General features: G+C 40.1%; 1 protein-coding gene across 1 annotated transcript in view; it reads right to left on the bottom strand.

The window, feature by feature from the left end:
- ripor3 (RIPOR family member 3) overlaps positions 1-18,351 on the bottom strand; it is an 81,547-nt gene that overhangs the window by 28,393 nt on the left and 34,803 nt on the right. Inside the window, exons 3-4 of the mRNA XM_084740806.1 lie at positions 5,027-5,125; positions 1,048-1,203 (exon numbers count right to left, since the gene is read on the bottom strand). Of these exons, the coding sequence (XP_084596932.1) occupies positions 1,048-1,203; positions 5,027-5,124 (254 nt within the window). The 5' untranslated portion in view covers position 5,125. The remainder of the gene's footprint in view (positions 1-1,047; positions 1,204-5,026; positions 5,126-18,351) is intronic.

Below are 18,351 nucleotides of genomic sequence, written 5' to 3'. Positions count from 1 at the left end.
TTGTTAAATAGTTGAAAATAAACTAGTTTTTCTCCCCAAAGGAAAGGAAAAGTTTAAAATAAGATCTCATCTTTGACCAATGTGACACCTTTCTTTTCTTCTTAAATTCGGCTCCTGAGAAAAAGCTTCATCTCAGTCTGAGATTAATTTGAGCCCAGCTTTAGATCTTAAATGTTTGGGGGGGGGGGGTTGTCACACCGCACTCATCTTAAATTTGTCTTTAATATTGAGCTCTTGAGAGAACAGTGAGATCTAAAAGAAAACTTATTTGTCTTAAATGAGATCTTAAATTTGGCTCAGTGGTCAAATTAAAGTCTTGTTGTTGCATACGGTCGTCCAGGACAAACTCTGAGCTCAGCAAAAGATCTGCTTTTCTTTTGCTTTGCTCCTTTTTTGTGTTTAGAAGAATCAGATATGACTTCAGTAAGCTCAAAATAAGAATCCTATTTATTTTTCTTAAGACGAAGAAAAGACGATTGTGAGAGACAACACTTTCCACTGGGTCAACGTTACTCTGTTCACATGTTTCAGATGTCTGATGATATAAATACAATATAAATTTGTGGAGCAGAACTTGTTCTTATCTTCTTTCCCAGCTCTATAATAATGTCATGACCCTTAGATTTATCTTGTGACCCTCTGGAGGGACACATCATCATTAAAGAGCTATAGTGTGTTTTTGTGTGTGTTTACATGCATATTTGTTTAAGATCACAGGAAGTGCATTCCAGCTCTGTTTCTTGACATGACATTTTGTTCTCTGGACTAAACCACTGAACAGTATGTAAACTAATTAAAGCTAAAGCTGCACACACACTGATGCATAAGTATTAACAATCTAAAGTAAACATGGGCCATTTTTACTTTAGATACTTTAAGTTAGATTGTTGTATTTAAATAAACAATCTGTGTGCGTCTCTCACCAATTTCTCTTAGTTATACATAGTATTAAAATATGCATTTAACCCCATGATTATTAGTAAACGTATTAAACTGTCACTTCAGCAATAGGTTTTATGTATATTCATATTTAAGATCACTACATACTTGAGTCCTTTGCGTAGCGCCTGGAAGACCCTGTCAACTTGATCTGGCTGCAGAGACCAGATAGCTCCTCCCCCTCTGCTGGGAGACAGGTGCATTCTGGGAGATTTAGCTCCTGACATGGCTTTGGAGCGAAGAGAGTTACGAACAGAGGACGACCTAAAAACAGAAAGATACATGAAGACAGAGTGAGACAGTTATCTACTTATATTATCCATAGGCATTGAAAACATAACCAGGGTTTGTTCCAAAGTATCCATGTGTTCCTGGCTGGAATAATTGCACCTGAAATCACCAACAGTGAGGACATTTCAAACCTCCTCTGAGACATGTATTAAGAGCTCATGATGCAAGTTTGACAAAAGAAGATCTGCTGTTGGATGTCGAAGTTTCAGAGAGACTATTTTATACAACAAGTCCTCCAAATGAAGTCAGAACAAGACAATGATGCATTTTCTGATCTGATTCCACTCACTGACATCATTTATCTGTACTGTCCAAGTTTAGGCACAAACATGACCTGGTTACGTTAGCTACACAGACCAACCGCTAACGTTAGCTACACAAACTAACTGCTAATGTTATGGTAAGGGGCGGAGATTGGTGGGTGTGAGATCTGTGGAGGGGGCGGGGACTAATAAATGAAGGCAAGGTGTAGAGTTTTATGTGAGCCATTTTTATAAGCTATTTGAATTTATTTTGCAAAAGAACAAACAAACAAACAAAAACCCTGACACATTTATAACTTCTTGAAGAGCATTTTATATTATTAAAAACATGACTGGATGACATTACTTAATCGTGCAAAATATTTAATTGTACAAAACTACCAATCTATGGTGTTGGATTTTGTTGGTTATTTCCTGTTTTATTTTGGTAGTTTCTGTTCCTCCCTCATGTGTCTAGCCTTTACTTCCTGTCTTTGTTCTTTTTCCCGCTCTTTTTGATTGTCATGTCTTCCACCTGTTTACCCACCTGTGCCTTGTTGGTTCCCTCTATTTAGTCCCTGTGTTCCTCAGTGTCTTTGTCAGTTCGTGGTTGTTCTTGTTATCTGTCTGCCTGCATCCCCTGTGTCTCCCTCCTGTGTTTCATCCATGTTATTTTTCCCCTGGCTTGTTTTTTGAGTTTGCCTTTTTGGATTCTGTTTTGTTGGACCTTTGGATTTTTGTCTCCCTGAACCAGTGTAAGCCTTTGTTTTGTTGTTTTATTTAATTAAACCCTTTTTTTGAATTGGAACTCCTCCTGTTGTCTGCATTTGGGTCTTCCACCTTGTTAAACCACAACACATGCATTCACACATGAAGAAAGAAATATCTGGACAAACTTACAGACGTAACAAAGAACATGAAACATTATATTAGGCAAAACAATATCACCATATTTGGTGTTGAGGTAATCCAGAGTAACAGACAATAATTAAGTTACATTATTTTATTATGAAACTTGGATTAGGTTACTAAGTACATTTTTAACAGGTAATTAGTAACTGCATCGGAATAAAAGTATTTAAAGTAATCCTCCCAACTCTACCTGAATGTATATATGTATTAAGTGATTTATATTTTCACCCCAATTTGTTCTGAGTTTAATTAATCATCTGTGTTGTATTTTGTGTGCATTGTAAAAGAACTATGACTCTATTTTCATTGTACAGCTCTGTGTTGTATAATAATAATAAATGTCTTAGCAGTAATGCCGATGTAATGCACAAAATGAGATCCTCAGGTGTAATAAAATACTGTAAGACACTTTGTTTGGAGACGAGGGTAACGACATGTCCTGAAAAAGTAAGGGTTAGTCCTAATTCCTACCAAATCCTGCCGTTTGTCTTGAAAATTAACCATTATAGATAATATGATAGTATTAGCGTCAAAATTGCTAATGTAGGCTATAATCCCTGCTTTTATTCATTAAAACATGTTCTGTTCACCTGTTTAATGCAGTGATTAGGCTGCGATGGATTATTGATGTCATTTGACCCATTTAAACAAAGAGCACAGCCGCCCCCTTTGGCAAAAAAATATCTATAGGATGTATTTCTAAGCTCCTACAGCTTACTGACAATCTTAGCTGCTGAAAAGACGTTTAAAATGAAAGCCACACAATGGATCTCTATCATATCATTAACAAATTATATTACTCTAAATGATTCTGACTTGACACGCCCACCGCCAACTCCCATGTCCTGAATTTCACCCGTTCTCCTCCGGTCACCCTGGAGGAGACAGTTTGTGTCCACACACACATCTGTACAGTGTTTTATTGGCCATATTTCTCACCAAGTAAAACTTCCTTCACATTTAGCAGATGTCCTCTGTAATTATGGACTCGGCCAGAAAAGTGTTTTTCATGGTGTGTGATATTTGTCGTCGCTGTCAGTGTGTGCGGTGTGTTTATCTCATGTTTACGGCCGGGTCGCGTCACAGACTGTCACCATCAAAGCCCCATGATGAAGAATCATGGGAGACCACACGGTTCTACGCTGTCAGGACAGAAACACACAGGGAGATGCTCAGGAATGAACAGACAGAGAGTGTGTCTGTGTGTGTTCGAGAGGTATAGTGTGTTTTTGAGTGTGTTTGTGTGCGTGTTTGTGGAAAAGAAGAATTCACAGGAAGTGCATTCCTGCTCTGTCTCTTAACATGACATTTTGTTCTCTCTCTGTCTCCGTCTCTCTCGTGGGACTGACAGTTGACATCTGTGTGTTTGTGATTCGCTCTTTTCTTCATTCAGAAATAACATCTTACAGTCTGTGGTGCGTTCGCTGTCTGCCCATCAATGAGGAACTGAGGGTGAAGGGATTTCCCTCGACACGGCACATCTTAAATTTTTCTCTCTTTGATTGTTCTACAAAACATCGTGCACAGCGAGATGAACTATTGCACGCAAACTGAGTCTAATTGAGTTGAATTTTCTGGTTTCTGTTCTGCTGCCTGTCATTCATCCTGACAGTTATGGAGATGAATGGAGTCTCCTCCAGGAAATAATTCCTTATATTCCTGATGCCTCACAAACTTTTGTTTTGTTACTTTAGCAGTTATTTTTTGGCAATGTGAAGGTCGGAACTAGATGCAATTAAAATACTTATCGCATGAATTAAAAAAAAAATACGGGAACACAAGGGAGATGCTCAGGAATGATTAGACAGAGCGTGTGTTTCTGTGTGTGTTAAAGAGATATAGTGTGTTTTTGAGTGTGTTTGCATAAGATGGAAAAACCACAGGAAGTACATTCCAACTCTGTTTCTTAAGACATTTTGTTCTCTCTCTCTGTTCAGTGTTTATCTGTGTTTTTGATGATGCAAATGTGAACTGGAATAATAAAAAAGCATCAAACAATGGCGACATTAATTCCAGTGTGATGGCGGTGAATTGGAGCAGCTGAGCTTCACAATGTTTGTCAGTCTTTGTTTGGTGCAATGGAGGACAACTGCACTGCGATTTGACAGCATGATTATTTGGAGAGTGAGATGATCTATCTCCATTTCTTTTGCTCCTGTTTTGGAAAGTCGCCAACATATGTGGTTACTGATGCCTATGTCATTACCATAGCAACCATGCAGATAGGTTAGTGACGTCTGTGCGCACGATTACGATCTGATTGCTCGCAAATCAGTGAGGACAATCTGTCTTAAAGATCTGATTTGGGAAAAGGAATCTGGTTTGCCTGCAGACTGAACAAAGCATAACCAGTCAGTGTAACATAAAGGACTTTGCAGCAACTCAAACCTTAAAGAAATAGTTTGCTAAATGTGTAGTTAGAGCCAGCAGCTGGTTAGCTTAGCTTAGCATAAAGACTGAAAAGAGGGGGAAACATCTAGTCTTGCTCAAATGGTGTGCCTTCAGCTATGGCTGAGGTTCTGGATGTCCTGTTAAGACCTAATTTGCTCCTCCTTGTTATTTCTTTAAGACTGAAGCGATCTAAAGTTCTGAACTTTGTGCTTACCACTTTAATTCTCAGTGAAAGGCACACTGACACTCACCGTCGTCGTCCAGTCAGAGAGCTGAACCCGGTGAAGGAGCGGCTCCTGTGGACCAAACCTCCATCTGAGGGGGAATCGAATCTCAGCTTCACCGACATCCTGGAGAGACAAAGAAAATAATGACAGGGGCAATGGACAAGATTTTAATCATGTAAAAATAACTAAAATATTTCCAATAACTATTTCCTGTTCAGTCCCAGTTAACCTCACCCACACAGACACACACAGACAAACAAAAAACGATTTGCCTCAGGCTTTCCAAAGATCTCAATATTAATCTTTTGAGAACCACCATTTTCTACACAAACTTACATGTCTGACCATTCCACAGTTGTTGAATTATTTCAGTTAGGACCAAAGTAATGGACTGATCAACCCAGTAGCATCACTGTCCCAGAGACATGCAACTATCGCGTGCCATCTGAGCCGCACAGCTTCTAAACTTTTATGTAAATATATAACAGTTCTCCATCTGTATACCAGCATGTGCACATGTTTGTGTGTCTGTTTCAGGATGTTCCTTTTTTTAATGTGTCCCAGAGATGCTGGTGCTCTGTTTCCTGTTTTGGATTGTCTGAAAGTCTCCAAGAGTAAGGGTGGTCTTGTTGATTTAAGTGTCAGTGGGTGTGTGTATGTTGAGAAGAAGACAACAAATCTGAAAACAAGAGCAGCAACAAATTTTTCAAATTAAAAAACAACACTACAGGTGACTGAATATTCAGTAAAACTTTATACTCTTGGATTCAGCAGCTACTCTTATGCACACAAACACCAACAGTAAACAGCTTGCCTGACTGCAGATGCTTATTTAGTCTAACTTTTGCAAGCCTTTGACTCTCATCTAGTGCAAAACAGCAGGTCAAAAATTTCACACATCTGGTAAAATATCTCAAGATCTATGACAGGGATTAGTCCAAGTTAGTTCCAAATAGTTATGGTTCCCAGAGGATGAATCTCAATGACTTTAACCATCCACTGACTTTTCCTCTGGCACCTCCAGCACATTCACTTTTCTGGTTTCAAGTAGCCTGTCTCTGCAAGTATTGTATGGATTGTCATGAATTTTAGACTAGATATTAATGTTCCACTACAACCTGTTAGCTACCATCTGACACAATTTAGCCTCTGGGGGAAACAGACAGTGTTTCTGGGGCTTCAGCTGTAGCCAGCAGATATTTGCATAATGGATATCCAGGCCAAGACTTACTTGTCTGTGCACCCGCCATTGCTTTCAGTCCGATTAGCAACTTGAGACGTGAGAACTGACTTGAAGAGGCGATATCTAGGCTTACCTTTTGAGGCAGCTGGATTCATCAGATTGTGAGATCGCAAGATCACGCAAGAATTCATCTTGTCAGCCTTCAAGTTATCTTGTTTGTGTCCGCACCAAAAGTGGTGCAGCCAATCAGCGTCCTAGGAGGGACTACCGGCAGCTACATGCGTGGTTTTAGGTGTGACACAAGCGAGAAGCGTCCATGGAAACTACTCTTCTTGGACAAAACACGGCAGCTCCTGAAGAGGTTAGCGTAGATACTGTGAGAGCATCACTTATATCAGATCTGGAGAGTATTTCTTCATTGAAAGAACAGAGCGACAGTGAAGGCTTTTATCGATGGAAAAGATGTTTTCGCTCGTCCCGAATGGCTTCGGCAAGAGTTTGATCTGATTAGTTGAAGTTAGCCTGCGTTGGAGGGATGGTACCTCCAATCACCTGCCGAGTGTTTTTTGAAAGTGCCTGCCTTTTTCGGTTTCTAAGGACAGCAGATGGTTCTGTGTAACAAACCATCTGGCGTGTCAGTTTAGATCTGCATATACATACAGAAAAATAAATAAAATAAAATAAAATAAAATAAAATAAAAAGTCAATAAAACTGTCATCAGACTGCAACCAGCGGATTCTGACATTACATTTGGCCAATCCATTTTCTTTAGCTTTGTGTGCATTTTCGTGGATTTAAAGCCTGCTCAGATCAATACTACTGAAACTACCAACAGAGAGCAGAACTAGAGCACTTCTGTTACCAAAATCTTGTCCCTTGCCAACAGATATATTTAAATTAAAAGGTTATTTTTGTGACGACTCCAGAGTCTTGTCCTTTGTGTGTGTGTGCTTTGTGTGTCTTTAAGGTCCTTGGCTGGTGGAGCTGAGGTGCCACTGGGTTAAGTGGGAACATCTGTCTAGTGTTCCCAAGTTGCTTAGACCCGCCTGCCCAGATGCCAGCGCCGCTCCCTCCACCGGGCTCTGCTGCGTCTCACCAATGCATGTGTTCAGTTAACCTCTTTATCCACACACTTATTAATTATAACATGGGAGTTGTGGACAAATTCAAGTAAGGGTAAAGTGTTGCCAAACTCATTTTAGTTGTGGTTGACTGTGAAATGTGCTGTGCATAAAATAAGATTCAGACAAATTAGTGTTATTCCACAATAAAGAATGTCTGATGGTGAAAAGGAAACAAAACAACCAAGTGCGGCACAAAGTAAAAAGGTCAGTCAGTGATGCAGTAAACAGGCGTCCTGTATAGTTTTCATTCACAGGTACACATGCTACACTTCCACAGAAAAATAGTGCGCAAGCAAATATAACAATGTACTCTCTCACACACATGCACACACACACACACACACACTTACACACAGTCTGGACACCATCTGCTGCGAGTGTTTCATGTGGTTCTTGTGAATGCTGAGTTTGGTTGAAGCAAAAACAACAACATTACTATTATTTTTGTCATCAGCCGTTTTCTTCCAAAGGAGTCCAGAATGAGTAACCGCTCAAACTTTTGTATCGTAGTTTAAAATCCTGCAGATCTTAAAAGACTAATGATTGTTCAGATTTCTTCAGTCAGCATCTTATTGCACCACTCTGATGATGGTGTGAAAAAACACAAATGTGCCATTTTTGTGAATATCTTGGCCTCCACCTCGTCTGTGTCTAATTTTGTTCATTTCTGCAGGTTCAAATCTGGGATAGTACTGTGTTGGGTTGCTGGTCTCACTCAAATACACTGAATCAGGGTCACTCGCACTCAGTTTGGCTCCTCTGTGACTGAAATATGCTGCCAGTGTAAGTAGTTCAGAGTATAACACAGTTTGGACTCCTGACTCTGGTCCTGATGCCAACACCAACAGAGTCACCGAGCAACCACACATAACACACGGGGATGGAGAAACCAGGTCTGATTGTTGTGAAGTGAAACACACACACACACGACATCTGGTGTTTTCCACCTATAGACTATAGTGAAGGTAGCCACTTTGATGTCACCCACTGGTTTGTGGAGTTTGAAGCCTCGACTTTGGCATTTTGGCTGCCAGAAAAGTAACCAAGTATTTGTACTGACTTTAATTGTAATTGGTTCCAAAAACAATTATCTCAGTTGTATCTTTGTTTAACTGAAGAAGATTCTGACACATCCAGTCGTTAATGTGTTCCAGTGCAACTACTGAGCGCATGTATGGGACAATGGTTATAAAAATGTGTGTTGTCTGCATAATTATGATAACATATTTTGCTGTTCTCCGTAATCTGAGCCAGTGGGAGCATGTAGATCTTGAACAGAAGAGGCCCCAGAATGGAACCTTGGGGAACCCTTCAGGTCAGTTTTGTCCACACAGATGTGTGATAACCTACAGACACAAAGTAGTCCTTTAAATAGGATTCAGACCAAAAACTTTAGTTTCTGGCTTTTTCTGTTTGCTAGCAGACGGAAATGACAAGGAGGCACCTTCACGCAATACAAAGGAGAGGCTGTGGTCCGTTTTCCCCTCCGCTATGGGTGGGACTGTCTCTACATCCCACTTTATTATCGATCTTTACTCTACAAAATCTCATGCACATCTCATGAAATAAAAAACAAGAAATAAATGAGAATAGATAAGAAAGTGAAAAAAAAAAGTGTGTGCTCAGTGCATGCAGCTCTGTGTCAGCGCTGTTAAAAGTGCCCCCTGGTCTCCCTTCCTGTTTCTGCTTAGAAATACGTGGAATAAGTGTAAATGAATATAATCACCAGCGAACATGTAACTCAACAGTATCCTAGTCTTACCTTTCTTCTCGACTGAAGCCTGCCTTTCCTTTGTCTTCTACAAGTTGTTTCAAATTCAATCAACATGAGCTGAAACTATCTGGAAAGGAAGGGTGGGCTGCATTCACAACACAAGACAAAATGCAACACGCCGCCATGGCAAGTAGCACCATCATCGTTTTATTATCTTGTTTTAATGATCGTGGGAAGCCAACATCGGAATTGAATTTTGATTAATTGGCCAGCCCTATCGAAAGCTTCATACACTTCTTTTATACAGACTATTGTTCCACCACTGGAGGAAGATAAGTGTCTTTTGTTTTACATTAATAATTATTATTTATGTGTTGTTATTACAGTAGAAATGATTGCTTTTGAGCCTTTTCCAGTTATGAGTGAAGTGCTGTTTCACTCTCTTTGAATCACTGCCAAAACATCCGAGAAATGCAGCGTACAGAGGCTTGTTTGCTGTTGCTGCATCTGTGGACGTGAACTGGCATTAAAAGGCAGGAGATTAAAATCTGGCAGCTGTGAGTTTCTTAATATAACCTTCCTGCTCTGCAGATGCTGAGTATAGACTTTAAGGAGTGCCAGACTCGGAGGAATCGGTCGTATTAAGCTGAGAGCAGCAGAATAACATAGTTCGGTCCTGGATGAACGCCACATTAACCAGCTGTAACAAACTATGTGAAGAATGTAATTCAGCTCCGACTATCAAACAAGCATAAAGTCTATTTCTGCTGTCACGGGCTCCATCCGTCTCCACCTGTCTGCTCAGTTACAGTCAAACATTTTTCAGCACGTCGGCTCACAGAATCAGCTGTAAGGAGCCCCACAACGCAGCTGTTTCAGTCGGTCACATCATGTACAATTGTCTCATTTTACTGTCTGCACCCGAGAACAATGTTGTCAGTGGCTGCAAAAGTCCGAATGTTTGAGTCTGCAGAAAGAAACCGATCTTCATATTCAAATATTCGAGTTACATGAGTCCTCCTGCTTTGCACATAAAAACCTCTAAACTTTTCCTCTTGAGGAATTCTGGGATTTCCTCTGAACTGTTGAATTACCACCACATGTGGCCATGAAGCAGAGAGACGAAGTTGCAGAGAAGAGGAGGAGGAGGAGGACAGTAATTTGTGGTTGTTAGTGGGGAAATAAAAGATGAAACAACCACCATAATGAAACCAGTGGAGGAAAGTTACTAAGTACTATACATTATCATTTCAGAGGGAATTATTCTACTTTTTACTCAACTACTTTTGTCTGACAGCTGGAGTCACTTTACAGATGAAGATTTTAACAACAATTTTTTAACATATTTATAAAAAAAAGAATTTCCTAATTTGGGATCAATGTAGTAAATCCATCCATCTATCTAGTGCTGTAGGTTAAATCCAATAGTATATAAAGTGCTGAAAATGTGCTCCACCTCCACCAGCTGTAACATTAAAATTCTCTTCCCGTGTTAAAGCATTAGTAATTGTCCATTCTTGAGAATTAGTGCAAATCATGACTTACCTGTTTTGGTGAAAATTTATCCTCTAAGGGTTTATATTCATGAAATATATATAGTCCATGAAATGCTGTGGTTTGCTTTAATCTTTTAAATTCCAGAAACCCCCCCTTCTCCCAGGCAAGAATTCACAACTTCACACAATTTAAAATGTGTTAAAAGTCTTAAAACTAACAATACTTACTGATAACATAGGTACACAAATGTGCCGTTTGAATCAACTTTGTTTTAAATTCAGATTTTCACAAAAACATGATTTAATCAGGCATAAAAAGGGTCAGCTACACGCTAAGGAAAACACATCAACTCCATAGTCCTATAGGAGCTGATTTATAAATCAAAGGTAAATAAAAACTATGGTTTAAAAATGTGCACCTTGAGAAGCTGTGTTGATGCTAAACCTGGTCAATTGACACAATAAATTCCTCAGTGATGCTATGTTGACAGAGAAAAGCTGCAGAATCTGCTGTTCTACCTGCATCCAGTGATGTCACAGTGATGTCACAGTGATGTTGTTGGTGTTAATGAAGATCTACAGGCTATTTCAGTCTGGATTTCCACGCTGCATCTCAATTCATGTTCTTCTGTACTTACACTTCCTGTGCATTCACGTCAACATTTACGGCAAAACAAAGTGTGGATGTTTTACTCAAAATGGCCAAATTGAGCGTGGAACCCTGGACACCTGCGCTCGGTGGTCGCCATCTTGTCCACGTAGCGGAAGAGGCAGGGCTACCAAACTTGTGAACATGGCGGCAGAGGATTAAGCCACTTTGAACAACGAATTATACAGATGTAAGTCACGCATGCATTTTTATCAATAAGCACCATTGTATTGTTGTCAGACTGAAGTCAGTATGTTTATTTAGTGAAGTTTGTGATGAATATTGCTTGATGAATATTTTTGTCACCTAACATTATAATCTGCCCAGTTGAATAACAGCTACAGGCTGGAGTGGTGATGCACGGCAGCATGGGAGTCAGAAGCTTGTGCACAATGCATCCTGGTACATGTAGGCACTGCCAAAGCACAGCCTCAGTGAACAAGAGAACTCAGCTGTCTCGGTCAGTCGTTGTACTTATACTTTAGATAAGATATGAGTACTTCTTCCACCACTGAAGGGCACATAAAAGTGCTGTGAAAAATGTCAGGCACATCATGACATACTGCAAAGCTCAATCCCGAATATGTGCAGAAAAAAAGTGTTTAAAAAACGTGACACTCTACGTCTCCTCCTGTAAATGAGCCACACATGCACACTTGGATGTTGTGACTCTGTTTAAGGAAAAAGAGAAACTTCCTCTGTTTATAGTGAGAGAAGAGACTGCAGGAAAAACAGAAATAGAGCAGAAACAGAGAGAAGTTACATGTGACTGGGGCTCTTCAACATCAGCCTTACCTGTTTCCTCAACACAATTTTAATTCTGGAACCGCAGAGTATCACACGATTTTGTGAAAACACATTTCTGGGATTTTATCAGGTATAAACTGGATACTTGAATGTTTTTGTCTCTCAAGTTTAGTCAGGTCTTAAAGAGGTCATTTGGACTGTTTGAAGTGCAGCAACAGATCACAAGCTCCTGTGATCTGAGAGGCAAAATTAGGCTCCTGATTTTGTGAAAGGAGTCTGGCTGCTCTGGAGATTTTACACATGAAATCTAAAAGGATTGAGGTTTATAATAATTCTGTTTTTTTGTAGTTTTGTCCATCATTTTCAGTCCGTTATGGTAACCGGTTTGATTTGGGAGGACAGTGATGTCCACTGTAACAACTCAAGCAAGAAAACTTGAGTTTTGCAGGAAAACACAGATATTCTAAATACAGAAGGTCAAAGTTGAAGCAGGAAGTTGCTCTGTGAACTGTGATGGATGTTTACAACAGACAGTTACAATTTTACTGTTCACTAGAGCTGCAATGATCAATTGATTATTAATCAGTTATTAAACAAATGCCAATTATATTATAACTGATTAATCGTTTTGAGTATTATTTTTTTTTAAGAAAAAGTTAAAATTCTCTGATTTCAGCCTCTTAAATGTAAGTTTATTTTGTGGTTTCTTTCCTCCTCTACGACTTTAAACTGAATATATTCGGGTTGTGTGTAAAACAAGACATTTTAGGACGTCATCTCAGTCTTTGGGAAACACTGATTGACATTTTCTCTCTTACATTTAAAAACATACAACTATTAAACAGTTAATCCAGAAAATAATCACCCGATTAATTGACTATGAAAATAATAGTTAGTTGTAGCCCTACAGGTCATTTTTGTTTTCTCCTCCAAATATGGCTGTCATTGTTTGTTTGTTTACAACCTGACTGATTATCCAAGCTTTTGTCATGTGCTTTGGCAGTGGGCCAAGCTACAAATATAAGATCTAGCAACAAGAATTATCCTTTAAGTTTACTTTTGTGGTTACTTTCTTAGTCTTTTGTTTCTATCCTACTATTTTTTTTAACCATTTTTGTTGTGTGAGTACTTGTATGTTTACCTGAGAGTCTGAGAGAAACAGCATTTTGATCCTCTGTAGGTCTTGTGTGCATATGGCAGAACTTTGACTTTAAGTTTAGGCCAGTAAAACAGTTTGGATGAGAAACCTTCAAAGATAATTATTTTTCACACAGCTCTCTAGACTTGCCTCTTCTATTTATTCCTTTCATAATACAGGCATAAGACCCACTTTTAGCCCCTGCTGTTTTAATTCAAACTGGCCTCAGACCAGCTGATTCCACTGATGATTAATTAGCTGCTGGCTGGCTGGAGGTGTGCAGGCTGCAGGCTGCAGCTGCTGGAGTGTTTGGCTGAAATTATGAGTCTGCAGCTTCACTGTGATTGAAAATGACCGAGAGGCACTCGAGTAAATGCGACTGAGAACATGTGAAACTGATATAAATACTGCCACAGAGTGTAATGGGATAATTAGAGGGTTCACTGATGTACAGAACAAAAGATAAATAATATCTGGAATGTGATTCGAATGAGAAATGGGGGAGGCACATTCCTCAAGTGATGAAGAATTTGTGTGTGTGTGTGGGGGGGGGGGGGGGGGGGGTGAAGTGTGTGTCTGTGTGTGTTTGTGTGTGGAGTGTTTTAAGGGGTGTCTGGAGGAAAGCTGGGGTGAGATCTGGTCTTAAAAAATTAGCCTTGACCTGCAAGTAATTTACGGGGTCCCATGTGGTGAGGAGGTGGGAGGTTGGGGCCTGTGTGTGTGTGTGTGTGTGTGTGTGTGTGTGTGTGTGTGTCTGGTCTGGTCTGGTTACAGAGCTGTGAGCATGCAGCCGACCCTCACAAGGGGCCTGTACATCGTCTGTGGTGGCAAACACACACACAAATACACACATGAAGACACACGACACTTAAATGTTTATGCACACAGACACACACACACACACACACACACACACACACACACACACACACACACAGTTCAAAACTCAAACATAAGGAATTGATTTTCTCTGTCAGGGTGTGTTTTGAATGTGGTCTCATTGGTGATCACTCTCCTTCAGCTCGGTGTAATTAGTCACATTTCTGTGTCCGTGTTCTCCTGGTTCTGACTCTGGTAATGGTCGGTTCCTTCCCTCAGCCGCAGTGGGGCCGAAGCATCAGACAAAGCAGATTCAGAGCTCCAGAAGCCACATCCTTAAAAATCAACGGGCCTCATGCAAGACGCACTGGTATGAACAGATTCGATCTTAACTCGCACAAAGGAATGTAATGTTTTTGTCTCCTACGTAGCGAGACGTCTCCTTTGCAGCGCTCAGAAATTAAGAACGGTCTGACTCCTTCCGTCCTTGTTTGCATTTCTTTGAACCAATCACAAATGTCTTGGGCGGTGCTAACCCCCAGATGCAGCCACAGTGCTGCTGCAAAACAGTATTTAGGGGAAACTTGTTTTGGTGGAACATTTGCACATCAAGAGGGGAGCTCTGGCATTAAAATAACCGCATCAGCTGTAAGCTTGTTCACATTCATACTATTAGCGTCCCAGGCGCTAATTTGCTATTTTCAGCGTGTTGGCTGCAGCTCAGAGGTTGTTCTTGTTTGCAGGGAAAACATAGTGGATGCTGCAGTGCTGCTTGAAACAAGCGACCAATGGCAGACTTACAACAGCAGCATGCATCCGGTGAGTCAGACAACCAAATTTCTGGCAGCAGCACTTAACTCTCAGCAGTGTGAAAATATTTCCATTCTTTGGAAAGTAGACTAATGTAGTAATAGTTTTGTGAATGCAACTTGCCCACAGACAAACTGGAACAAGCAGACATACAGCAAACTAGGGGAGGTGACTGAACTAATCATTAACAGGTGCAACATGTTCTCCCTCCTAATTTGTCAAACACGGCAACTTGGTCAGTGGCCCTACGCTTTAAACTGTGTGTCAGTTTTGCATGTAAGCAATAATAAATATATAAAATGAGTTGAGAGGTGATATTCACCAGGCTGAAACAAGTGATTCACAACACTTTTGTGCAGTTTGCTGAATTAAAATTTGAACACTTGCATCCCTAACCAAAAGAAAAAGCAAGGAGAGTTTTAGGATGAGAGAGAGTAAACTTTTCTTGCATCAAGTCCAAAGTGAAACCACTGATATTAAATAGCAAATACTGTCGAAGAGCTCTTCAACAAGCAAAATGCATGCAGGAGCAATAACACAACTCTGCATTGAAGGTTTAAGCAACAATTTAGTTATTTAGTTTTTTAGTTAGTTAATTTTTTATTTAAAACATTTCTTTTTAAGACGGATCTGAAAAAGTGAAATTCATCCAACATGCAAACTAGCTACAGATAATCACAGCTGATGTCTGTTGTTCATTTAAAGATGATGCAAAGACAAATCATCATTATATCATATACATGTAAGCACTGTAAAAGCCTCTCTGTGTGTGTGTGTGTGTGTGGTTGTGTGTGTGTAACCTGACCATATGGGAAACAGCTTCAGTCTCCGTTTGTGGTAAAACACGACAAAAACAAGACTGAGGAACGTTCTGTATGTACATCTTCAGTCTCCTGGGTTCAATGCGTGCGTGTGTGTGTGTGTGTGTGTGTGTGTGTGTGTGTGTGTGTGTGTGCGCGTGCATTTCTGGGATCTTGTCCCCCCCTTCGTAGCCCTACACACGTCCCTCCTGCATCTCTCTGTCAGTGGAAACATGTTTTATCTTGTGTTCCTCTTCCCATCTGTCCTCTTGCTTTGGTTCGTCTCCTTCCACTTATGTCCGTTTCCACGTCTCTGTCTTCCCTCCTGCTTTCCCTCTCTCTCTCTCTACGTCTCCTCATCTCTCTGGCTCACAGATGATCTGTGATCATTAGAAGAAAGCTTTAAATTACTCTAAATGCTCCTCCGAGGCTTCACTCAATTTCCAAGTAAACAAAATCCACAGAACATCTTTTATCGTATTAAGAGCGGCAAACGAACAAATCTCTCTCTGTCGAGTCGAACCAGTTAAGATCGTCGTCATAAATCTTTGGATCAGAGAGATTCTTCACCAAGACGAGAGACAGACAAAGAGAGTATGTGATGATGTGTGACAGAGAGAAAGAAGCTTTTAATTAGCTTCTCTTCAGTAAAAATATTTGCTAATTCTTAAGGGATAGTTTAGATTATTTGAAGTGTGGTTGCATGTAGTAGATGAGGGCGTGTCGACCGCCGTCTGCTGTGGGTAAAACACTGACTGTGGATAGAAAACCTCATACGGCCACAATTCAAATAATCTGAACTGTCCCTTTAAGTCAGTTTTAGATCATCACTGACACTCAGCCGTCACCCCTGGCTCAGTGCCAGCTTAAACGTGATTGGCTAATTTTGGAGGGGTCAGAGGGCACAGATGACTCATGTGCCCCTGGGGTGAAGAACTATGCTGTACACACACACACACACACACACACACACACACACACACACACAGTCGTAACCTTCCTGAATTAGCAGCCATAGCTGTGATGTTCTTTATGTACAAAGGTCTTACTGATACGCAGCTATTTTTCACAGTTTTATTCATTCTTTGAGATTTATGAAGTCTGTTCAGTCGTTTTTGAGGAAACTTAATATTTTCAAAAAAAGAAATTGAAATTTTTGACCCAGCACCCATTTTTCTTTTTGGAAATAAAAGCTATGTGTTTTAAAAATAAAGATAATTCATTGAATTAATGAGCTCCCATGATAATAAATGCAACATTTCGTTCAGGCTGGACTCATCAGACAGTCTCCTCTCCTCTCTGGTAGCTTAGATTAGTTTTTAATAGGGCTGCAACTAACGACTGTTTTCGTAATTGGTTGATTTTCTTGATTAGTCGATTAATAGTTGTTTGCTTTAAGACTTCGGCCTCAAATGTTTAGTTTTACTCACAACTCAAAGAGATTCAGTTTACTGTCAGAGAAAAATAAAGGAACCAAAAAATATTCACATTTAAGAAGCTGAAATCACAGAATTTTGACTTTTTTCTAAGAAAATTACTCAAACCAATTAATCAATTATCAAAATAGTTGTCAATTAATTTAATAATCGATTAACAATAGTCATTGCAGGCTTTGAAGTTTCAGTGAGAATTACCCCCACAATTATTCAAAGATTTGACAGGTTATACTTTCCTCAAACATTACTCATTATTTATTTATGTACTTTGTTATTATAGTAATTATGAGTCTAATGAGAGATGAGGACAGGAGAGAGAGGCATCAGCCACATTCCCTCTCCGCCTTGAGAGTCTCAAAAGTCAGCTTGACGAGGGATCGAGTGTTGAGTAGTTGTGAGCTCGTAGGAAGCATTGAGCTCACGCTCATCAAAACCCCGCGTTCACGGGGCGATATCTGAGCACACAGAGCAAAAATCCTCCCTCGCAAGGATGCTTTTCTGCTTGTGGTTACTGTTCTGTGAGCTTGTATCATAAATTCACCTTTTGTTTCATTTTCGGTGCAGCTAATGCATATATTTAATTTAATATTTCTAGCTATTATTTACAGTCTTTTTATTTTTATATCCCGACTATTATGCACGATAAGTGATGGAATATTGTGAGAATCGCCAAAGAATCCAAACTCATGCACTATGAGCCTGTAGGCTCATTGACAGATCAGACCTTCATTTTTCTCTCTTACACACTCAAGCACACCCAAATGATTCATCCTTCACATCTTAACAATGAATTTTTTCTAGTGTCTGGCTGCACTGTAGAGCAAAAGAATTCACTCAAGAGTCCACAGCTCCAGGATTTAACCTGCTGAGGTGCACTCTGAGCTGAGCTGAGCTGAGGGCACGCTGGGTTCGCCGATTTATGCGCACACTGCTGCACCCATAGTATTTTCTAGTAAGTCGACCCACGACCTGCAGATCCTATGCGTGACCTGTGCATCACTTCAGGCTACCATATCACAAAATTAGACCTGAGTTACTGTTCAGAGGTTCAGTAAGCCCCCTGAACCAGTGCCAACTGCACCCATTGGCAGCAGGTGGCACCAATTCACAAGTCAGAATGCCATTATAACACTGCAGAGGAAGAGAGCGCAACAAGACGACATAAATAAAAGGCCGCCAATCAAATGGTGAAAAACAAATCAGATGTTTCACATGTTAATGTGAGCAAGGCTCCATCAGGTCTTTGTGGCACGATCATGAATGTATTATAAAGTCATGAGAGCCATGAGAAGCAGAAACAGCTGATCAGTCAATGAGTGATGAGTTAAGTGCTCACTACATCAGAAATTGAGAAAGAAATGTTTCCATCTCTGATTTGGCCATTAATTTTTTTTGAAAAATGCAAAAACCTCCAAATCTCATGGTTTCCATC

This window comes from Lutjanus erythropterus, chromosome 2 (genome assembly GCF_056507025.1).
Source record: "Lutjanus erythropterus isolate fLutEry1 chromosome 2, fLutEry1.hap2, whole genome shotgun sequence".
Classification (NCBI taxonomy): domain Eukaryota; kingdom Metazoa; phylum Chordata; class Actinopteri; order Lutjaniformes; family Lutjanidae; genus Lutjanus; species Lutjanus erythropterus.
This window is presented reverse-complemented; position numbering and strand designations above follow the sequence as displayed.